Here is a 24635-nt window from a genome sequence, read left to right as displayed (position 1 = left end):
GTAGTTTGAGCATTCTTTGGCATCGCCTTTCTTTGGGATTGGAATGAAAGCTGACCTTTTCCAGTCCTGTGGCCACTGCTGAGTTTTCCAAATTTGCTGGCATATTGAGTGCACCACTTTGACAGCATCATCTTTTAGGATTTGAAATAGCTCAACTGGAATTCGGTCACCTCCACTAGCTTTGTTCGTAGTGATGCTTTCTAAGGCCCACTTGACTTCACATTCCAGGATGTCTGGCTCTAGGTGAGTGATCACACCATCGTGTTCTCCCTTAAAATTTTTCTGTTATCACTCCTTTTTACTATAGTCTATCCTTTCAAATTGTCCTTTAATTTCCAAATTAATTCTTCCACGCCTTCAATTCACTCAGGTAATTTCTCAGTGTCTGAACTAAGGGACTCCCACCACCAAAACAGTTTCAAACTCGTGATAGAACGTTTATTAAAAGTACGAAGTCTGAGATATGCCAACAGGACCTGAGATTCTGAGCAAGTTCTGGGAACTTCAGTTTCTGTATATCCACGATTTAAATAAACCCAGGATTTTCGTGTGATGAGATAGATTTTAAGGGAAGCAATTTGGCAAGTTTTGCATCACCGGGGGGGGGGGGGCGGGGTGTTGGGGGGCGGTTAGTGAGCGTTAACTCACATTCAGCACTGGGGAGGATGGAATTGTGGGAATTGTGTTCCCTTATACCCAGAAAGCTTCCTAAAAGCAAAACCAAGCGGTCAGTCGGGCGAAAGCTACGCCCCAGGTTTGTTTCTCTTGCTAACCAACTGCCTGGGACCCTGCGGGACCAGGCAGAAAAGGCTTGTGTTTGTTCGTTTTTTTCTTTTCAAATTTCAAATTCCTTTAAGCCAAATGCTGGGCTCCAAACATCCTGTAGGGGAATAAACCGCCTCACCAATTCTGAGTGTGGAAGCATGACTCCGCCTCGCCAAGGACCGCAAGACAGATAAACAACTTCAGAGAAGCCAGGTGAGGTTAAGGAGCCGGTCTCACCCGTCTGGGAGGAAGAAGATCAGCTTTTCTCAGCCAAGTCCGCCTGCGCCGCAGCCTGGAGAGAGTCCACAGCCCACGCCCCCTGCGGCTAGCCAGGGCGGTGCGTCACGTGGGCAGACAGCTCAGCCAATCAGCGCAGCCCTCGGCGGTATTCAAATCAACGGCGGGGTGACGGTTGTGGGGATCTGTGTCGCCGCCCGGGAATCGGGGTCTGAGTGTCGCCTTCCGCTGCCATGCCGGGCACCGGACGCTGAGGGACCCTTGGGCCCGGTGGGCGGAATGGAGAATCGGGATGTGCCTCCAGGCCCTTATCGGGCCACTAAGCTGGTAAGACAGCGCGAACGACGAGACTGGCCAGCGGAGTGATGGCCGGTTTTACGTGAAAAGGCTCATAGTTTTTCCTAGGGCGTAGGGATGGGCCCCAGAGCCCAGGAGATCGCTGAAGAGGCGGATGAGGGGAGTTCTCGGGTATCGCGGACCTTTGCGATACCGTTGGATACGCTTGTCCCCCTCCTTTGAGAGTCTGCCCCCCTCCTTTGCTCCAGGCTCCCGGGGTAGGCGCATCGACCCAACTTCTTAAGCGACTCTGTTCTTGGTGTTTTCAGCGTCTCCTGGGATGACTTAGAATATTCTGAGTTTAGGCGCTCCTCGCCCCAGGTTTTCTACCCTCAACAGGATTTTAGGGGAATTTAGAACGAGTTCCCGTGTTTTGTAGGATCAGATTGCGACAGCTTCATTTTTCCGGTCCTGTGGAATTAAATACAGGATGTATCGACTGAATACAACTCAATAACAGCTATTTCTAACAGCTAAAACTCAGACTATTGTAAGTACCCATCAGGAGCCACTGTTGGTAGTCACAGGATTTGTACTTGCACACAGTGTCTTGTGTATTTGGATCATCGGTCCACGAGGATACTGTGTCACTAGTTATGTGACATTAGGAGGATCACTTGTGTGAGCATCAGTTTCCCCACTGGTAAAGTAGAGCTGAGAGTTGTCCAGAGTAGATGTTACTGTAGGTTAAAGTGTGTCGTTATCTGTAGAATAACAGACAACTTATTCTCTGTATAAACTGCAGCTCAGTATAACTTTCTTGAATAACATGAAATGTGGAGGTGTATAAAGAAAATAATACAGTTATTGTGTTCTCTTTCAGCCCGTAAATTTTGTGCTATGATGTTGGGACCACATAGGTTAGAGAAGTGGTAGCGTAACAAGTACTAACAGTTGGATTTACAGATCAGATTTCTTCACCTCTAAAGTAGGATTTTTTTCAATTAAAAAGTTATATGTTCTGCTCTATCTGTACCACATCTTATTTACTCTTTCATCTGTCATGGAACATTTGAGTTGTTTCCATGTCCTGGCTATTGAATATAGTGTGGCAGTGAATATTGGAGTACATGTATCATTTTGAATTATGGTTTTCTCAGGGCATACGCCCAATGGTGAGATTGCTGGGTCATATGGTAGTTTTATTTTTAGTTTTTGAAGGAATCTGCATACTGTTCTCCACTTGGCCGTATCAGTTTATATTCCCACCAACAGTGCAAAAGGTTTCCTTTTCTCTACACCTTCGCCTGCATTAGTGAAGTTGAACATATTTTCATGTGTTCATGGGCCATCTCTATGTATTCTTCTCCAGGGGATCTTCCCGACCCAGGGATTGAACCTGGGTCTCCTGCATTGCAGGTAGATTGTTTACCACCTGAGCCACAAGGGAAACCCATTTTCACTGAGCGTATTTTCATGTGTTTATTGGCCATCTGTATGTCTTCTTTGAAGAAATGTCTTTTTAGGCTTTCCACCCATTTTCTGACTTGGGTTGTTTGTTTTTTAATATTGAGCTCTATGAGCTGTCTGTGAGAGAAACAAATATTTTATATTAACCCATATGTGTAGAATCTAGAAAAAATGATACAGATGAAGCCTATTTCTGGAGCAGGAATAGAGACACAGACATAGAGAATGGAGGTGTGGACAAAGGGAGGGTGGGAAGAATTGAGAAATTAGGATTGACATACATATATATATGTGTGTATATATATATATATATTATACACGTGAGCGTGCTCAGTCATGTCTAACCCTTTGCAACACCGTGGACTGCAGCCTGTCAGGTTTTGTCCATGGGATTCTCCAGGCAAGAATACTGGAGTACGTTGCCATTTCCTCCTCCAGGGGATCTTCCCGACCCAGGTACTGAACTTGCATCTCCTGCATTGGTAGGCAAATTCTTTTACCACTGAGCCACCTGGGAAACCCAACTACCATGTGTAAAATAGATAGCTAATGGGAAGCTGCTGTATAATACAGGGAGCTCAGCTTGGTGCTGTGTTGACCTAGATGGGTGGTGTAGGGGACAGGGGAGGAAAGTCCAGGAGGGAGGAGATATATGCATACATACAGCTGATTCACTTCATTGTACAGCAGAAACTGACACAAGGTTGTAAAGCAATTGTACTCCCAAAAAAACATTTATCACCACCACCTTCTATACCACCTCTCTTAGACCTGCCACAAACCCAAAATTTTGGGTAATTTGAAAAAGATTTCTGAAAGTGTGATTATCTTTTTAAAATGTAAATATATCACAGTGTTATTAAACAAACAATAGACTTAAATTTTAATTTACTCCATCTGTTATGTTCATTATTGGGATCTTCACTAGTAAATATATAAACTTTTTTTAATACTAAAGGTATTTTACCAGTAAAACTACTGCCTGCCGTAAGTTTTGTTTGGTGTGCTTAGTTATGAGTGCAAGTTCTAGAGTTTTCAGGTGTGTGACCTTGGTCAAGTTATTAAATATCTCAGTGCTTCATATTCCATATCTGAAAATGGGATGATAATAGTACCCATTCATTGAATTGTGAGAATTAAAGTGAAGTAATGAATGCCATGCGTAATGTCTGACACAAATGCTACTATGATATCATTAATATTAGTTGAAGTTGTAGAAACAGGAATAAATGCTTTCTCTGTTGAGGACTAAAGGCGGGTCCATTACAGTTCTCCATTATTCCTAGGTTTCCTAAGTAAGCTAATCAGCCAATGAAGTACTTTTCGTCAAAAACCATTACATAAAAATATTTTCGTAACACTGTAATTAATAATAAGAAATTAGTATGAGATGTAAAAAAATTTTAGCACAAATAAGACAAGTGATTTCTTCATGAATTTCAATGATTTAATAATATGTGAAAGGAATGAGTGGATTTTTAAAACTTTTTTTGTTTTTTTCATTTTGCAGTGGAATGAAATTACCACGTCTTTTCGAGTGGGAATGCCCCTGAGAAAACATAGGCAACACTTCAAAAAATATGGCAACTGTTTTACAGCAGGAGAAGCAGTGGACTGGCTTTATGACTTATTAAGAACTAATAGCAATTTTGGTCCTGAAGTTACAAGGCAACAGACTATCCAGCTATTGAGAAAATTTCTTAAGAATCATGTAATTGAAGATATCAAAGGCAAATGGGGGACAGAAAATCTTGATGACAACAGTCAGCTATTCAGGTATTAAACAAAGAAATAATTGCAAAACTGAATTACTTAACCATAAAGTTTCACTCTGCTTCTATTATATGGTTACTGAGACAGCAGCCTCTTTAAGAGAAGTAATATTTTCTTTAGAAAACTATTGCTCTTAGTTCAATTGAAACCACTTAGAAGTTAAAGTCCTTTAAGACTAATTCCTGCACAATTCAAACCTTATAATGATAGATAGTATATATAATAAAATAGAAAGTTGTGAGGAAAGGAGGAGATACTGTAACTTAAACATCTTCTGAAAGCTCTATAACATGTGAAGGACAGAACATTATCAACATTTAGTTTCATAGATTTAAGAATGACAAATTCTCACAGGTTCTTGCTTTCAAAAGACATAAATCTATATAATCTAAGAATACATGTGATGAGATAAATAATAGCAAGCTTATTTAATAACTAAAAAATGAAATATACCACAATTTGAAAAAAATAAGCATTTATCACGTACTAGCAGCCTTACTTTGGAGAAGGCGATGGCACCCCACTCCAGTACTCTTGCCTGGAAAATCCCATGGATGGAGGAGCCTGGTGGGCTGCCTTCTATGGGGTCACACAGAGTCGGACACGACTGAAGCGAGTTAGCAGCAGCAGCAGCCTTACTTTATGAGTTATGTGTTTTCCTTACTTAATACCTAGAATAGCTAAACAGAGTAGATATTAACTCATTTTTACAGGTGAAAAGGTGGAGACCATGCGTCAACAAATCTTATCCTTCAGTCTGAAATATGCTCATGTACACATTCATCAGACTAGTGAATACATTTCTTCTCATGTCAGCTGTATTGTAGCCCACCTTGAGGTCAAGAGACCTTTCTGACTCCCTTGGGTCTGCATAATTGAGTTTTCTCTCATGCACCCAGAGTTCTTGATTATATATCCCTTAAATTAGATCTTTGGATTCTAATACACATGCTTTTTTACTCTACAAAATTAGTACTTTTCAAATGAAATGTAGAAGTAGATTTTTGCCTATGTGTCAAAGATGATTTATGTCACACAAGTAAACTACAGTAACAAATATATAAATACTTTGTATAAAGCTCTATAAATCTTTCCTCTCTGCACTACTCATTAGTCACCATTTGAGTTTCTCTGCTGCACCTCATCCTTTAGCTTTTATTGTCCTCAAGGTCCTAGGCTTGTCTATACTTCACCTCTCTCCCTAGACAATCTCCTCCTATGTCTCTGCTTTCATGCCATGTTTTAATGATTTTCAAGTCTCCAACCCAAATATCGCTCCTGAGCTTTAGGACTCACTTTTTGCCTATTAGACAGGCGATTCACATATCATATAGCATATGAAAAATCACTACCATCGCCTAAGCTAACTTTTGACCTCTTATATCCATATCTGAATGAATGGCAGTCTTTCCTGTAGTTGCTTTCATTCTTTCCCTTCTCCTCTTTAAATATGATATAATTATCAAACCATGTATATCATGCTGCCTTAGTACTCTCTGATCTGCCTGCTTGTCTTCATGGTATTTTTTTCATTAGACTATTGTTTTCTCTTACCTGAAATTCTGCAAAACTCTTAGTCTCTCTACCTCTAGGCCTTTTACAGTGATAATAAAACTATGAATTGGTTTAAGAAGTCTTGCTAAAATGTTAACTGTTGCATTTGTTGATGGTCACCTATGTGGATGTTATTTTATAAAAACACCTTGTACTTCTTTGTATCTTTGAAATATTTTATATTAAATTGAAGGGAGGAAAAGCATTATAATCAAAAGGAACAACAGAGTTCTGAAAATTGAACAGTCACAAAGGACAGAAAATATATACAAATTAGATAATAAGAGAAATTTAGAAAATGTAACTTTCTAGAACTGTTTTGTATGTAAGTCATACCTCTCCTAAAGAATTAGTCCTAATAATAACCCTGAATTATACAGGAATAAAGTTAAAATATACAGTTTACTCATAATATCAGGAAACTATTTTAAGAAATTAAAGGCTTAAGAAGAAAATTAATTTATGTAGAATATTCATTCCTTGATAAATTAAACCCAGTGTTTTTGAGTTATTTTTAAGATTTTTGTTGTTGGTCAGTTGCTAAGTCACGTCCAACTCTTTGAGACCCATGAACTGCAGCACACCAGGCTTCCCTGTCCTTCACTGTCTCCCAGATTTTGCTCAAGCTCATGTCCATTGAGTTAGTGATGCTATCCAACTGTCTCATCCTCTGTCCCACTCCCCCCCACCACCCACCCTCAGTCTTTCCCAGCATCAGGGTCTTTTCCAGTGAATCAGCTCTTTGCATCAGGTGGCCAAAGTATTGGAGCTTCAGCTTCAGCATTAGTCCTTCCAGTGAATATTCAGGGTTGATTTTCCTTAGGATTGACTTTTTTGATCTCCTTGTAGTCCAAGGGACTCTAAAGAGTCTTCTCCCAGAACCACAATTGAAAAGATAAATAGGCACTAAGATAAATAGGCATTAAAAGTTCATTATCTCACATTATTTAACTGCATATTCTTAAACCAGATTTCCTACAAGTTCTCCACTTAAAACTCTTCCACGAAGGCATCCAGAATTGAGAAAAAACAGCATAGAGAATTTTTCCAAAGATAAAGATAGTATTTTTAAATTGCGAAACTTATCTCGAAGAACTCCCAAAAAACATGGACTACATTTCTCTCAGGTAAAAACATCCTTTTTACTAATCACTTGTTTAAATATAATTACTGTGTGCTTAATAATATCAATAGAATAATTAAAAGTAAATGATTCTTTAAGATTTGAAGCCAATGCTTGGAATCACTTAGCTATATTATATTCTAAATGTATATATGTAAATTTGTTTGGAACTCAAATAATAATAAAAAGTGAGACATATTTGAAATACTATTTGTATAATTTAAGCATGTATTTTAAATTAATTTGACAGTAGTGGGGGCAGATACAAAACCAAAAGCTCTATTACAGTGCATGCTAAGGGCTAAATTGCTTCATTCATATCCAACTCTGCAACGTCATGGACTATAGTCCACCAGGCTCCTCTGTCCATCAGATTCTCCAGGGAAGAATACTGGAGTGGGTTGCCATTTCCTTTTCCAGGAGATCTCCCCAATCCAGGGGTTGAACCTGTGTCTCTTAAGTCTCCTGCACTGGTAGGCAGTTTGTTTACAACTAGTGCCACCTGGAAAGCCCCAAATACTGTATTATTTCTTCAAGTGACACCTTTACAGCTCCACAGTAGACTGATACTAATAGAATTACTAAATGTTAGAAGTAGTATCAGTTCATTATTTCTAAAATTTGAGCATATCATATTAAACCAAAGTAATTCTTTTTTCAGGAAAATGCAGAGAAAATGAACTGTGAAATAATTGATGAAGATCAAGAAAATTTAGCTGAAAACAGAGAAATAAGCCAGAAAGATGTTGAAGAAGTTTGGAGATATGTTATTCTGATATAGTAAGCTAAAACTAAGCTATAACCAAGTTCCTGGGGTGTTTAGGATGTTATTTTGTTATTTTCATCAAGATGCTCAGTTGAAGAAGAGCAGATTAATTCTCAACGCTTAGAATTTCACCTGTATATGTGTTTCATGATAAATACTTTTGTATTTATTGTTCTGGTAGAGTAGAAGTAGAATGGTTTGACTATGATTTGCTTTTTCTTTGACTCAAAGTTGTAGCTATAGTTTGGGGTCTATGTTGGAATCCTTCAAAGGTTATAAAGATAAATATACTTTAAAGTAGATACTAAATATAAGCCTTAGAGGTTTGATTTAAGAAAAATATTCTGAAATCTTTGTCTGTTTTCTATTCATACTCGCATATTTCTATTCCACCTATTTTATGGAGAAAAAAAAAAAGCTTGTATTCTTTCTTCTATTTAGCCTGCAAACCGTTCTAGGTGTATCCTCCCTAGAAGAAGTCATAAATCCCAAACAAGTAATTCCTCAGTATATAATGTACAACATGACCAATACAAGTAAACATGGAGTAGTTATACTACAAGACAAATCAGGTTGGTATCAATAAAAGAAGTTGGAATCATTTTAAACTTGCTAAAAAAGGCTGCAGCTATAGTGAGGATAAAGAAAAACCAAAATATATAAAGTAGAATGCTTCAACTGAGAGAACATCAGGGAGACTACTGTTTTATCAGAGGTACTTTGGTAATCATGGCAAAATAATTTTAAAATGAATATTATTCACAGTATTGTTTTAGCTCCTAAGGTGGATTCTTGCTTGAATTTTTTTAATGACAGAGTAAACATCCAGAGTATGCAAATAAAATTGAAACTATTGTTTAACCACATTTTATTGAGGACCTACAATGTGCTGGGCATTGTGCTAAAGATTAGTGATGATTAAGAGAAAAATGGTCCATTCCTTTCTGGAGCTTACATGAGAAGTTACATACAGATTTAAAGGGGTCAAGACACATGCAAAACCAAAGTAACACAAAATAAAATATAAGTCCAAACTTAAGAACAGTATTTAAAAGAATACTGGCTTCATATTGTATGTATTTTATATAATGTATTGGTTTCAAATATAAAGAAAATCAGGGAAATCAAGCCAGTTGCATTGGAAAATTTACATTACAGGAAGTGTATTAATAAATTTACTCAAAATGTTGGCTCTTGTCTTTTTTCCTAATAATCAGTTGCTGGCTGTAGAATTAACTGACATGCATTACTTTGAGATTCTTTCTGTGGGCAAGAACTTTTGAGATTTTAATCATAAGGACAAAAAGTAAATGTTGAAAACTAGGAGCTATGTTGTATTTGTATGCAGCTTTGGATCAATCCCATCTTTCATTACCTGAAATAACTTGAGTGTATGCTCTCATCTAAGCTTTCTATTCTTTATGACTATTAACTTTTCAAGTGAAATGTATGTGTGGTTTTTGTGTTTGTGTCAAAAAACTGCAACACTTATGCATCATATTACACTTAGTGGCAATTGAAAGATTTTAAGCAAGCCTTGCTTTGAAATCACCTTAATAGTAAAATATAATATTTTAATTAATATATACTTTATTAATATATTTATATATTAATATATTTCATTAATTATATTTATATATTTTATAAAATATAATATTAAAATATAGCTTGTTTCTGTCATAGGTTTCACTCAAATCCGTAATATTCAAGAAGCATAGCTAACTTTTAAACTTGTATTTTAAAACCCTATATCTTATTACATATGTAATCAATTTTAACTCTGGTAGTACATATACATATATATAATTATGTATAATTATGTAGCAAGTGTGAAGTTTTAAATATACTGTTATAATAATTGTATAATTAAATGATATTAATTTTTTGTGTAGATGATCTTCCTCACTGGGTACTATCTGCCATGAAGTGCCTAGCAAATTGTAAGTAAACAAACGGTATATGTGTGATATGTGTATGTATTATATTGATAGTATTTAATAAGAACCAAGGGATTATTTAATTCATGAAAGTCATGATAAAATTGAACTATATCATTTCTGTTGATGTTTAAATGAAGATCTAGTAGAACTGATTACCTTTCATTGCATGTGGATTGTGTTATAGAGCACTTAACTTTTTCTGTGCACATAATGATTTTATAATCCAAGCTAATCATTTATGACTCAGTTTTCATAGATGATAAAATCATAACCTAGAAGATCTCAAACAATTTTTAGATATAATCTACATCAATTGTCTCATGAGTCCAGGGAGTTCAAATAGCAACTTATAAATAAAGCAGCTGGTAAATATAAAGTTTCAATTAGAAATGAAGTCTCATAAACCCACTTCATTCCCCTGGCCATTGTATGCAGCTTCAGCATTCAGATGTTTCATGATATACTTCTTCTCCATAGGATATATTAATGGGACTTTTATGTTTATCAAAAAGAATGATCTTCACTAAGTTAGATAATTTTTTCATGTTTTGTTCTTCAAGCTTTTTCCATACTGGTCAATGATGATTGATTTTTATAATTTAAGGCCCTGTTCAAGTACAAAACACTAATTGCTCTCAAAGTCAATTTTAAAAATGTATGCAGAGGTGTATGCTTCTTAATCATCAAAAGTAAAATTATATTTTAATAATTATAGAAGTAATTTTCTAGGTCTTATAAAATTTGTATTTTATTAATGTTCAAAATAAGTATATATTCCCTTATTGTCCACTGGGTGTCAATATGACAAAATAACAGAGTAGCAATAAAGTAAATAATATTAGATACAGAAAAATTCTATTTATCAAATCAAGGTAAAGATCTTGAACAGAAACATAAGCTTTTTGAAATTCTCTTTCTACCTTCCCCTACCTACCTGCCTTTCTCTCTCATACCTTGCCTCATAGTTAGCAACTCAGATAGCATACTTCCAGGGATTTCTCTGATACCTCATCTTTAGGGTTTTGTTTCTTTTGCTTCCCAGTCCATGTTATGCATTCAGTTCAGTTCAGTTCAGTCGCTCAGTCATGTCCGACTCTTTGCGACCCCTTGAATCACAGCACGCCAGGCCTCCCTGTCCATCACCAACTCCCAGAGTTCACTCAGACTCATGTCCATCGAGTCAGTGATGCCATCCAGCCATCTCATCCTCGGTCGTCCCCTTCTCCTCCTGCCCCCAATCCCTCCCAGCATCAGAGTCTTTTCCAATGAGTCAGCTCTTTGCATGAGGTGGCCAAAGTATTGGAGTTTCAGCTTTAGCATCATTCCTTCCAAAGAAATCCCAGGGCTGATCTCCTTTAGAATGGGCTGGTTGGATCTCCTTGCAGTCCCTTATTATGCATGTTATGCATAAATGATACCAAAGATATAACTTACTGGATTCCAGTTTAACAACAATATGTCTAGCCAGAAGCAATATCAGGACTTTCATTTAACATGTTTGTTATTTATTCCCCCACAGTAATCCTGTGACATACAAGAATCAGTGATCAATATACTATTCCCAGTTTTTCTCTAGAAAAGAAAATTCAGGCTTTTTTTCTGATACATGAGGAGCTATATATTCAAACCTAGATTCTCTAACTGTAAATTTTATATGTTAATTCCAGTAAAGAATTTTCTATCTTAAAAAACTTGTAATGATTATCAAAATTTTTGTTCTACATATTAAGAATATATCTCATATCCTCCTTATAAAAACTGTTTTGTTCCACATAAAGCCATCATTCGCCTTTAAACTATTAAGTGTGTATGTATGTGTGTTACCTTGAAAGATAGTAGAGTAACTCTCAAATCTTAGTGCATAACATAGTCACTAGAGATACTCACCAAACTTTCAGGTTCAACTGATTGAATATGTCAGGATTTTTTTAAAAAAAATCCTATCTCAGAAGATTCTTCTAGTGAAGATGCCCAGATCAGTATTTGGAAGCTACTAAATTAGTGAACAAATAGCAAAAATTCTAGATCAATAATCCCTAGCTGCATTGGAATTCTGATAGATTCTGTACTGTATAGAAGAGATTATGCTTTTAATAGGCATATTGATGTTTCTGATTATGTTGTCCATGAACTGCACTTTAAATGCTGTTGAATCTCAAGGTCCTATGACTTGCTGTTACAGAGCTCTGAGTTCTAATTTTAGCTTTGCCATCAAAGGCTCTTGAATCTTGAGTGAGTGGTTCTAAGCTTCAGTTTCTTCATCTATAACATGAGATCAGAATTTCCTGAGGAAAATACCAATAAGTAGGCATAATTATTTCAATAATGTTAAGCTAATTGAATAGCAATGTAATGACATTATTTAAATTCATTCAGAGTATGCTTTATATCAGGCAAAATTTAATCATGAAAATATAAATTTGCAAAAGATAATTTGAAAGAATTATTTGCAATATCTAAATATTCTGTGCTATATAAAATGAATTGTGATAAAATTCCATTAAAATAAACTTCCCCGATGCTTTTAAAATATATTTCAAATTTTTCAGTCATACAAATATTAAAACTAAACAAAATATTAATAGTTGCAGTGATTTCTAGTGAAAAGATAGTGAGAAGGCATGAGATATGCACAACCTTTTAAATTTTTGAATTATGACAATTTGTTGTTAAGCATAGATCCTTCATGAAATAAATACAGGCTTTAGGCTTTTTATAAGTGTCTTTAAAAATTATATTTAAAAGAAATAAATTTCACTATTTTTTTGCCTTCCACTTAGGGCCAAGAAGTAATGACATGAATAATCCAACTTATATTGGATTTGAGCGAGATGTATTCAGAACAATTGCAGATTATTTTCTAGATCTCCCTGAACCTCTACTTACCTTTGACTATTATGAATTATTTGTAAACATTTTGGGTATGTATAGATTTTTCCTTATTATTTAATTTATTTTACTGGTTTCCAAGTCCCCCATAATTTAAAGGATCTAAAAGTATAGATAAGTATGAAAGTGACAGGCTATAAATTATTTTAAAACTCAGAAATATTCTGGTTGCTGTTATGTTTTCAGTCATTCAAATATACCATTCTAACACCAACTCTCTACACCAATCACATCTTGCAATTCAGTTCATTTCTGAAACTACCCGGTTAACCCAGACCCCAAAAGTTGAGGGCAAAGTTTTTCAACTTGGGTACTAACTACGCAGGACTAGCTTAGACCCCACAGATTAAGGGCTCAGTTCATCAAGACTGTCCTCACTTCATACAGGAGCTGCAAATGGGGTCCTCATGTTTCATAGCCCTTCTCCCTGGCTCATTACCAAACCCAGGGAGTCCCACAATCCCCCTGAGGTTTAATAATTCACTGTAATAGTTTTCAAAACTGTGGAAAGTGCTTTACCTAATGATCACCAGTTTATTATAAAGTATATAAGTCAGGAGTAGCCAAGTGGAAGAGAGATATAGGGCAAGAAATGGGGGTAAGGGCTGTGCAGAGCTTCTAAGATTTCTTCAGGAATGTCACTCTTCCAAGTTTGTCCATGTATTTACCAACTGGTAAGCTCCCATAGCTGTGTTGTTTCCATAAGATTTCACTACATAGACATGGTTGATTAAATCATTGGTCATTGTTGATTAAGTTTGATCACCACCACCACCACCACCCACCCTACCACCCCCTCCAGGGAGGTATGCATGTGTGCATGCTAAGTCACTTAAGTCGTGTCTGACTCTTTGTGACACTGTGGTCTTTAGCTGCCCAGCTCCTATGTCCATGGGATTCTCCAGACAAGAATACTGGAGTGAGTTGCCATGCCCTTCTCCAGGGAATGTTCCTGACCCAGGGATTAGACCCATGTCTCTTAAGTCTTCTACGTTGGCAGGTGGGTTCTTAACCACTTAGTGCCACCTGGGAAACACCAGAGTCAAGTGAAGTAAAAGTCGCTCAGTCATGTCCAACTCTGACCCCATGAACTATACAGTCCATGAAATTCTCCAGGCCAGGATACTGGACTGGGTAGCCATTCCCTTCTCCAGGAAATCTTCCCAACCCAGGGATCAAATCCAGGTCTCCTTGAGGTAGGACTAAAATTCCAACCTTCTAAGCAAGGCCAGCACTGGTGGTGGTTTAGTAGTTAAGTCGTGTCTGACTCTTACGACCATAGACTGTAGCCCGCCAGACTTCTTTCTCCATGGCATTCTCCAGGCAAGAATACTGGAGTGGGTTGCCATTTCCTTCTCCAGGGGATCTTCCCAACCCAGGAACTGAACCCTGGTCTCCTGCATTGCAGGTAGATTCTTTACTCAACTTTACTCAGGCCAGCCCTAAGTCAACTCATTAGCATAAACTGAAGTGTGCTCAAATAGGCTCATGGTGAAGAATAAAAGGCTCCAATCACTCTGGAAATTCCTTGGGTTTTAGGAGCTATGTACCAGGTATCTGAGAGAAAGATCATATATATGTTTTCTTAAACTATAGTTGTCTTATAATTAAGAGCTTTCTAATATTTGTAGACTGAAAGTAGATATTTTTTAATGTATTTGACTCAATCCATTTAATTAGATTGTTGAAATAAATTTTAATATTATTTTCATCACAAGTTGGAAAACCTCTAGTCTTGCACTTTGTAACTGAATGTTGCATGTGTCCTATTTAAGTGGCTTCTGAATTAAGCAGCTGCTATTTGTACTATACTAACAATATGGACTATAGTGATGCTTTATTGTTTTTGTTTTATTTTTGTCCACTATCATACAGTTGCATCTTAATTTTTGTTTCATTTCCTGGTAGTTGTTTGTGGCTACGTCACAGTTTCAGATAGACCCAGTGGGATACATAAAATCCAAGATGATCCACAGTCTTCAAAAATTCTTCATTTAAACAATCTGAATTCCTTCAAATCAACTGAGTGTCTTCTTCTCAGTCTTCTTCATAAAGACAAAACAAAAGAAGAATCAGATACTACTGAGAGACTGCAGATAAGTGATCAAGGATTTCAAGAAAAATATGCTAAGAAAATGCAGCTAGTTAATTTTAAAAACAGAAGAGCCAGTGCTAATGACATAATGGGAGGAAGTTGTCATAATTTAGTAGGCTTAAGTAGAATGCATGTTCTATCCTCTAACATCAAACCAAGGTGCTATTCACTAGAAGGAATTGTAGATTTACCAGGGAGTTCAAGTAAAGAGGTCTCCAGTGTCTTCCATCAATCTGTTCTGAACATAGAAGGACAAAATAATAAGCAATCTTTAGAATCTGAGACCAAACAGGAATCCCTGATGAATCTTCATTCAGAGGAAAGTATTCAAAAGCCATTCTCTGTTGGTTATAAGAGAACCTCTACTTTGACCATTCAAGACCAAGAGGAGTTATATAATGGAAAGTGCAAACCAAAACAGCTTTGTAGATCTCAGAGTTTACTTTTAAGAAGTAGTACAAAAAGGAATAGTTATATTAATATGCCAGTGGCTGAAATTATCATGAAACCAAATCTTGGACAAGGCAGCACCAGTGTGCAAACAGCTATGGAAGGTGAACTCGGAGAGTCTAGTACCACAATCAATAAAAGACTCTGCAAAAGCACAATAGAACTTTCAGAAAACTCTTTACCTCCAGCTTCTTCTATGTTGACTGGCACACAAAGTAAGGTTGATGCTTTCAATGCATGTAATATTAATTTTTAGTGTTTACTAACCCAGTTTTGCTTACCTGGCTTTTCTTCTCTGAAATTGCTTTATTTTTTTCTCCAACAGAAAAAATTCTTGTTGTATAAGACTTGTCATGGCATAACCAAGATTTATTCTACTTACCTAAAGCACTCCTTTTCTTTGCCTTAAATTTCATTTATTCTAAGTCAGTTTATAATTGGTGAAAGATTTTCAGTCCTTCATAATCCAGTGGGTTATGAAGAAAATAATGAGTACCTTACCATGTTTTTGAAGAATGTATAAATTTCATGGAATAGTTAAAATATCAAAATATTATTTTGCCTTCCTTATATAACTGTATGCTGGTAGTATTAAAACAACTAGTGTCATTGATGATTTTTTTTTCCTGGGGGGTGACTTTGCTTTCCTAGGTTTGCTGCAACCTCATTTAGAGAGGGTTGCCATCGATGCACTGCAGTTATGTTGTTTGTTACTTCCCCCACCAAATCGTAGAAAGCTTCAACTTTTAATGCGCATGATTTCTCGAATGAGTCAAAATGTTGATATGCCCCAACTTCATGATGCAATGGGTACAAGATCACTGGTAAGTTGATTTCTTAAGGAAAGAATAAGTCTGAATCATAAACCACCACCACCACCACCACCATTCTCCCGTCCCCAGCAGAAAAAAAAAGATAGAAAACCAAACTAAGAGTACTATTCAAGTGATGTCATGGTCTTGAAATCTAGATTCTTGAGTTTAAAAGACTTAAAAGTCTAACCTTCCCTAATGTACAGCGGAATGCACATTAATCCTTTATGCCCAGTCTTTTATACTTTCACATCTTGATCTTTGTATTGTCTAAGGACTTTGCCTCTTCATTCATTCTGTGTTACAATGAGTCAGACTGTCAGACCATATTATATTGCCCATGCCAATTCTGTTTGGTGGGGAAAGAAGAGGAGATATAGGCACTGCTGAAAGCTGAAGGGCACTGTAACCCTTGAAATAGAGAATTAATGGGAAATTCATATGTAGTAAGTCAGAGTGTTTCAGATACTCTGGAAGTGGAAAAGTTGTATTTGATGTATTATGTGAATTAGAATGGCTTATCACTGTAGGCAGGAAGTTGGGAGAACTTCTGTGAAATAGTCTTGGGCTCCATATGAATATGAGGGATGAGACATTCATATGCAGATCCCCATTGGAAATGAACTCTTGAAATTGTACCTCTAATATGTCTTTCTCTGTTTCTCTCTCTGTCTCTCTCTCTGTCTATAAAGAACTGCCACTTCCTCAGAGCACAGCTTCAATTTACAGGATGTTCTTGTAGCAAGGACTCAAGAGCTAAGTTCCATTCTTCCACTCAATAAGGACAGTTTTTTAATAATAACAGACCTAATATAAAGAGAAAAAATTGCACTCAAGTGATTGTGGCACCACTAAAAAGCATAGGCAGGTTTGTAGGGGAAGATATTTAGAGAGATATGAGTAGAAAGAAGATAATTTTGATTTTACACTTTTTCAGTTAGGTTATAGGACATCCAAGTAAAATTTATCCTACAGAGTGTTGGAAACCTGAGACTGGTGAAAAAAGATCAGGGCCGAAAGTACGTGTTTTGAAAAGTGGTAGTTGAAAGTATGGGAGTAAATGAGCTCTACAAAGCTGAGGAAAAAAAGAATAAAAATCTGAGGACTGAACCTTAGAAGAAGATAGAAAAAACCTGCCAGACATGTAGAAATAAAACCAAAAATAGTTTAATAAATATGCTCAGCATCTATTATGTGCACAATACCTAAAATACAATTTTGTATTCAAATTATTTTAGAATGAAGTGTGTGTTTATATGTGCCTTATTAAATTAATCCCACAAAAACACAAATAGGAGAATATATAACATATAAACACACGTGGTTACAAGGTTGGCACCATATATCTTTTGAAGCTGGAAAATAGTGTGTGCAAGGGTGCATGCATGTGTGTGTCTTATATTTGGTGGCTTATATGGATATAAATGAGAGTAAATTAGTTTTGAAACCTAAAATTTATCCCAGGATTTGAAGATCATCATGATGGAACCGAATAATACATACATTCTCTTTAAAGACTGATGGAATAGCATTAAAAACTATTTTCCAATTTCAAAAGATATATGGTGCCAACCTTGTAACCACGTGTGTTTATATGTTATATATTCTCCTATTTGTGTTTTTGTGGGATCAATTTTATAAGTCATTCTTCTCTAACAGTCCTTGTGCTGTGCTGCGCTTAGTCATGTCTGACTGTTTACAACCCTGGGGACTGTAACTTGCCAGGCTCCTCTGTCCAGAGCGATTCTCCAGGCAAGATACTGGAATGGGTTGCCATGCCCTCCTCCAAGGGATATTCCGAACCCAGGTGTCCCACATTGCAGGCAGATTCTTTACCGTCTGAGCCACCAGGGAAGCCCAACAATACTGGAGTCGGTAGCCTGTCCCTTCCTGCCTTCTCCAGGGGAACTTCCCAACTTAGGGGCACCATATTTATGTGGTATTAATGGAATCTATGTATTTACTAATGAAATTGTGACAAAGTTAAAAAGCTAAGTCATCTGTGGTCGTTTGGAATTTATATTAAGGAATTACTTAACAAGTACTAAAATAAAAGGAATTGGCATTTTATTCTTCCTAATGTTATGTTATTGTCCTCATTTTTTAAGCTGAAGTTGGCTTATCACTTTATCTCAATCTGTTAGCATAATGCTACCTAGAATTTACTGATACTCTAATTTATGTAAAACCTTAAGCTTTTAAATTCACGTCTTTATTATGTTTCTAGATGATACACACTTTTTCTCGGAGCGTGTTACGCTGTGCTGAAGAAGTAGATCTTGATGAGCTTCTTGCTGCAAGATTAGTATCTTTCTTGATGGATCATCAACAGGAAATTCTTCAAGTGCCTTCTTACCTGCAGGCTGCAGTAGAGAAACATCTTGACTACTTAAGAAAGGGCCATGTATGTATTGTAAGTCTTAAAATTCTTTGCATTAGTCTATTGCAAGTGTCAAACTCATCTCAAACTAGCCTTATCAAAAAGGGAAACTATTTCAGCCCATGTAAATAACCTCCAAAAGTCAGGAATATAGATAGAATATGGAGATTCAAATAGCCAGAGGACTCTTTTCTATCCCTTCATCTCTTATTTCCATTTCAGTCCTGTAGTTGAAAACTGGCTCCTTCACATGATGGGATATGGTTGATTAAAGTGGAAGTCACTCAGTCGTATCTGACTCTTTGTGACCCCATGGACTATATAGTCCATGGAATTCTCCAGGCCAGAATACTGTAGCAGGTAGCCTTTCCCTTTTCCAGGGGATCTTCCCAAACGAGAGATCAAACCCAGGTCTCCCACATTGCAGGTGGATTCTTTACCAGCTGAGCCACAGGGAAGCCCAAGAATACTGCAGTAGGTAGCCTATCCCTTCTCCAGTGGATCTTCCTGACCCAGGAATCAAACCAGGGTCTCCTGCATTGCAGGCAGATTCTTTACCAAGTGAGCTATGAGGGAAGCCCTATGGTCCATTTAAGCTCTTTGCATTCCATGGGGGAAAAGAGCCATTCCTTCACCTTTGATTTGAAAAGTTACTGGTATGGACTCATATTGGCCCAATCTAGGTTAAATGCACATTTTTTAAGTGGTTGAGGGTGAGTGAGTTGGAGAGAGGGCCATACTCTGAGTGACTCTACATAGATTAGAGAATAGTCTGTTATTCAAAAAAAAGTAAGGATAGTTGGGGGTAGAATGGGAAGGAGAAAAGGAATCTAAGCAGCCAAAAACAACACATCTGTTCTATTCAGTCTTTGACTGCCCAGCATATATACTCATGTTTCTTCCTACGCATACCATTCTAATGTTGCCATGACTTACCATAATTATAACTATCCCCTACAATTTCTTTCTCTTGTCTACAGATGTTAGAGGCCCTGCCCATATTCTTACACCTCAGAAATCGTAGATGAACACTCACTATTTCAAAACATTAGTGTTTTAAGATGAATTAAAATATCATGTTGATTGTTACTGTTTCATAGTTAAAAGGATAAAATCTATAGTCAATGGTACTAATGATGATTTTACATTATCAATATCTTATGTACATCCCCATTTTATGGATGAGACAAATCAAGACAAGTTTAAATAACTTGCTGATGGTTATAAAGCTGTAGTAGCTTGTAGGACTGGGAGTGAGACTCTACTGACTTATTGCTTCTCTGCTGCATAATACAGTTTTCTTAAAATGTTGCATGTTTGGTGGCAAAATAATAGGAACAAAATTCCATTGAAAGAATCATTTACCAACTAGGAACATGACCTGAATTAATAGATTTGACTGTATCATTTTATTCTTTACAGATTAAAAATCCTGGAGATGGAGTGATTGCTCCTCTGCCAACGTATTCATACTGTAAGCAGATCAGTCCTCAGGAGTTTGATGAACAGAAAGTTTCTACCTCTCAAGCTGCAATTGCAGAACTTTTAGAGAATATTATTAAAAATAAGAGTTTGCCTCTAAAGGAGAAAAGGAGAAAACTAAAACAGGTAAGAGATTGAATAATTTCCTAATCATAAATATTTCTAAGATGCTATTGCTGTTTGTTATTTAAAAGCATTTAGAATCTAATTTCTTATTTTAATATTTTGAATTTTAAATATATATATATAACTACATATTTCTACCGGCTTGGTTTTACTCTGTCCTGAAATTAATAATAATAATAGCATATACTCTCCTTTATGTCAAGTATTTTGTATTCATAGCATGGAAAACGCTATATTTGTATTTATACCTTAGGAAAATAATTATAAACTTTAGATTATAATATGTAAATTTTAGTGACTCATCATTGCCATTTAGAATTTTTAGCTCTATATCAAAGCACTGTAGCCACATGATTCTAGCATGTCCAATTCCAGATCTGAGACACTCAAAGAAATATGAAATATACCAGGTAGATCCCAGTGACCTTCATGGTGTTACCAATGAGAAGAAAGAACATCTGGAATTTAGGAGAATTAATATCAGAAGAGAATCCTAGAGCATTAATGCTAACTGGGCTCCAAGAAATATTACAAGATACCTTTCATATGTGAGAAAGCGCAAGGAGAAGCAAGGATAAAGTAAAAGGATACTTATCAAATACATATTTGAGAGGAGCACAGAATCCTTATAAAATCTTGACCAGTGGCTTCAGCTTGGATAATAATGTTAAATATCCTCTAATTGTTCACCCCATTTTTAAGTTTCAGAAGGAATATCCCTTAATATATCAGAAAAGATTTCCAACCTCTGAAAGTGAAGCAGCACTTTTCGGTGACAAACCTACAATCAAGCAACCGATGCTATTTTTAAGAAAACCAAAGTTTCGTAGCTTAAGATACTAATTGAATTGAAAATTATGTACTACTGCTAGAACTTTGGTAAGTGAAGCCATATGTAAGAATTCAGGTACTAGAAAGGAAGTCTATTTATTAATTAGGTTGTTTGGTTTTTTTTCAATAAAACATTATATAAGGAGGTGCCAAATAGTTTTTATCATTGTGAAGCTGCTAAGAAACTAGTAGACCTTAACTGAGAGCAAATAACAGTAGATGATACCAGGTATTTTAACCAGAAATGATCTTTTGTTTTTTATACAGCTATCTGGAAAATTTATCATGATGTGTGCTAAAACTATATTTACTTGAATTTTGAAAACTGACATTTGCTCATCAAGATTAAGCTGTAATTCTGTTTAAAAAAAAAAAACCTTATCTGCACATGCTTATGGATGTCACTTAAAGAACTAGTTGTTTTAGTTGTTTATAATTACTTTTGTTTCTAAGTGTAAGAATGTGAAGAATATTTGAAAACTTGATGAATTAATTTTCATCTACTAAATATTGCACTCATATATTCTTTTTCTACTTTTGATCTATTTATGTATCTATGTGTTTTTAAAATATGTATATATAACTCTTTGGTTTGCCTTTAATGTTTACCCCAACTGCTTCAGACATTCATTTTTCTCCAGTAAATATCTTTTGCATTCTAATTGTCATGAATCTCCAAGAAGGTAGAGATATGAAAGAAGTAGAAAGCAGTCATATGTTCATTTAAAAGATATTTATTTAGCAACTGCCTTTCATTCTTCAAGATGTGGGGAAAAAATGATGAATAAAACAGAAAACCTCTTCCCCTAAAATATTTTCTAATCAAGGAAAATATACCTATTATATACTTAAAATAACAGTACACCCACTGAAGTCAAGTCATGAGGATTCATTCCTACTGAAGACTAGCCTTTTTAATGATGAAACAGTTCTCTACTGCTGCTGCTGCTACTGCTAAGTCGCTTCAGTTGTGTCCGACTCTGTGCAACCCCATAGACGGCAGCCCATTAGGCTCCCCCGTCCCTGGGATTCTCCAGGCAAGAACACTGGAGAGGGTTGCCATTTCCTTCTCCAATGCATGAAAGTGAAAAGTGAAACTAGTGTTTTTTAAATTGGTGCATATTAGAAGCACCAGGAGAGTTTTAAAATAAAAAATGCTCAGGCCCTACCTTATATTAATTAAATCAAAATTTTAATGGATAGCATATAGGCCTTAGTATTTTTTAAACTCTCCAGGTGACTCCAATATTCAGCCAACTTTGAGAATCAGTGCCCTGAATACTTAGTATAAATAAAATGTCAAACTGGGATCACATTGGCTTTATTATTTCATGGAAGAAAATCCCAAGTGTAAGTTCCTGTCATCTTAATAGAAGGTTCTCCAAATTTCTGCTTGACCAACAGTACAAACTTGAAGCAATTTTTCTTCTCAATTTTTCTGACGATTATTTAATATCTATTTGGTAAGTGTAAAGATATACATACTGACTGGGATGTAATAGACGCTTATTGTTCAATGACTGTTTTGATTTCTCAGTGTAATGTCATACAGTAAAATGACAATGTTCCATTTGAGATTATTATTTTTATTAAAAATAGGAACAGAAAATAATATATCTTTTGCCCAGAAACCTTAGCTAAAAATATTGAACCAAATTAGAATTCTTCCCAAGGTGTTTGTAGACTCAAAAATTTGTTTAAAGGTGTGTACTAGTGTGAATTATGTTGTGTATTGCGATAAAAACTATTGTGGGTTTTGTAACAATTTAATTTTGTATTTATTGATTGATATTAAGTATATAAATACTATAAAGGCATAATAAACTTTCATTTCCATTAGTGTGCATTCAATTGAGGTTAAAGAGTACATGACATAACACTTTAATAATGTGAACTCTGAAGTCAGATTTGAATCATACTGTGCTGTATACTATGTAACCACAGACAAGTTATTAACTTTTCTAAATCCCAGTTTTCTCTTATCTGTATGATAAAAATTATAATAGTACATGTCTATTAGGATGTGAGCATTAAATACAATAATGCATGACAGGAGTGTTTAGCACAGTATCTAGCATAAAATAGGCACTCTAAAATATTAGAAATTAATACTAAAAACACCTAGAATTATAGCACTAGAAAAGATTGTAGGAAAAAATAGAGTCCTCTCAGTTGCTTTGAGCAGAAGGGAAGGATACAAAACAAAATTGTGAACAATTTCTTGTTAAACGTATTTGTAGTGTGTGTCTTATTAAACTATTTTTAGTTATGAAAGAAAGCTTCTGATTGTACATACTAGTTGAAAATATTTGGTCTAGTATAAAGAGAAAGAAAACATTAATGTCTTCAGAAGCAATCATTGAATATGTGAAAGCATACAGGATACATTACACAAGTTGAATGCTTAGCCTTTGACTGGAATGTGGACAGATACCATTGTATCAGGGGGAAAAAAAAGAGTCTTTAATTTCAAATATTGATGGTTTGGTTTGATGTTAGATGCTTATAGAAAGTTTCTTCTAATACTTTTACTTTCTTGGGAAAAAAGAATCAAAATCAGCCCTTGAAAGTAAAGCATTTTGGGGAAGATGTTGCAAATTTCAGGGAAGAGGATATGAAATGGTCTAGCAAATCTGTTGGAACACATAGAAAATTTTATTTCTGGTGCCAAAAGTTATTGCCACCAAGCATTCCCACTAGCTTCTGCTAATTGCTGTCATTTAGTGATCCACACTTCTCATATACTTATCTAGTTAATCTATACTCAGTAGTGGAAAGTACAAAGAATTTCCTACTGACTAGCTTTCTGTCCTTGGAAAGTCTAAACTCTTAGTTTCCTCATCCATAAAATATGAATAATAACATCTACTTAACCAAGTTGTAAGGATAATTAAAAGAGGCAATGTAATGTATTTAAATCTTGAACTTATTAGCAAGCCTAAGCTCAATTTCTAGGTCCTTTCCTCTTATATTGAATTTAATAAAATTTCTGCTGATTGAAACTTTCCTTCCAATCTCTGTTCTCATATCTCACAATATATTTTCTGTTCTCTTCTATCAGTGGTGATATGTTCATGTTTGGAAGAATTAAAAATAGTTCCAGAATTTTATATACCTGCAGCCTGTTACCTCTCCAACAGATATATCTCCCTTTGATTTTGAAGGTAAAGCACATGTGGGTGCATGTGGTATTACTGTTGAAACTTCTAGAAGAGAAATGAAGGATTGTGGTTTTAACACTAAACTCTAAATTTAAGGAAATAAAGTCAGTTCACTGGAATAAAATTCACAGTTCTAAATACAATAAAGTATACCAACTTTATACTGTAAATCTTTTATTAACTCAGGATTAACTTAGCTTTTGTATTAACTAAGAATCTTATTTTCTTAAGAACTAGGGGGGAAAATATATAGAATAGCTGATTTTAATCTCTCCAGAAAACCTCCCAGGATGTGTACTGAGGAAATGCAGAATGTATAAGACATTTGAAAATAGTCTTGACTTTTACTCATTATGAAAAAAAACTTTCGTATCATTAATTGGTCTAACTTATCCTTCCATAAGCAACTGGAAAACCAAGTATTGAGTTGGCCAAAACTTTCTTTTAAGTTTTTCCATAACATCTTACGAAAAGCCCAAACAAGGTTTTTGGCCAGCCCAATGTA

The 24635-nt window shown here is 35.7% G+C and overlaps 1 protein-coding gene across 9 annotated transcripts; it reads left to right on the top strand.

Moving 5' to 3' along the window:
* The first annotated feature begins 1156 nt into the window (after nucleotides 1-1156).
* On the top strand, nucleotides 1157-24300 carry DEPDC1 (DEP domain containing 1). 9 transcript variants are annotated; one of them, XM_060400277.1, is made up of 13 exons: nucleotides 1157-1329; nucleotides 4259-4524; nucleotides 7046-7202; nucleotides 7860-7978; nucleotides 8406-8536; nucleotides 9857-9904; nucleotides 12685-12825; nucleotides 14702-15553; nucleotides 15990-16162; nucleotides 18378-18554; nucleotides 19953-20138; nucleotides 20841-21017; nucleotides 24031-24300. In XM_060400277.1, exons 1-12 carry the CDS (start codon nucleotides 1282-1284, stop codon nucleotides 20979-20981), a joined length of 2439 nt encoding a protein of 812 aa, XP_060256260.1. In that variant the 5' UTR covers nucleotides 1157-1281; the 3' UTR covers nucleotides 20982-21017; nucleotides 24031-24300. The 9 variants fall into 9 exon arrangements, with proteins under 9 accessions (XP_060256260.1, XP_042105561.1, XP_060256261.1 ...); XM_042249627.2 differs by having other exon boundaries at nucleotides 18378-18563; XM_060400278.1 differs by lacking the exon at nucleotides 24031-24300 and adding an exon at nucleotides 21237-22808.
* The last annotated feature ends 335 nt before the right edge of the window (nucleotides 24301-24635 follow it).

The sequence above is a fragment of the Ovis aries genome, chromosome 1 (assembly GCF_016772045.2).
Source record: "Ovis aries strain OAR_USU_Benz2616 breed Rambouillet chromosome 1, ARS-UI_Ramb_v3.0, whole genome shotgun sequence".
Taxonomy (NCBI): Eukaryota; Metazoa; Chordata; class Mammalia; order Artiodactyla; family Bovidae; genus Ovis; species Ovis aries.
Note: the sequence above shows the minus strand (reverse complement) of the source record. Positions and strands in the feature narration are given on the sequence as shown.

Coding starts and splice junctions, on each gene's coding strand:
- DEPDC1 (XM_042249627.2), top strand. CDS start 1,282: ATGGAGAATCGGGATGTGCCTCCAGGCCCTTATCGGGCCACTAAGCTG. Junction 1,330..4,258: donor CTTATCGGGCCACTAAGCTG/GTAAGACAGCGC, acceptor TTCATTTTGCAG/TGGAATGAAATTACCACGTC. Junction 9,905..12,684: donor CATGAAGTGCCTAGCAAATT/GTAAGTAAACAA, acceptor CCTTCCACTTAG/GGCCAAGAAGTAATGACATG.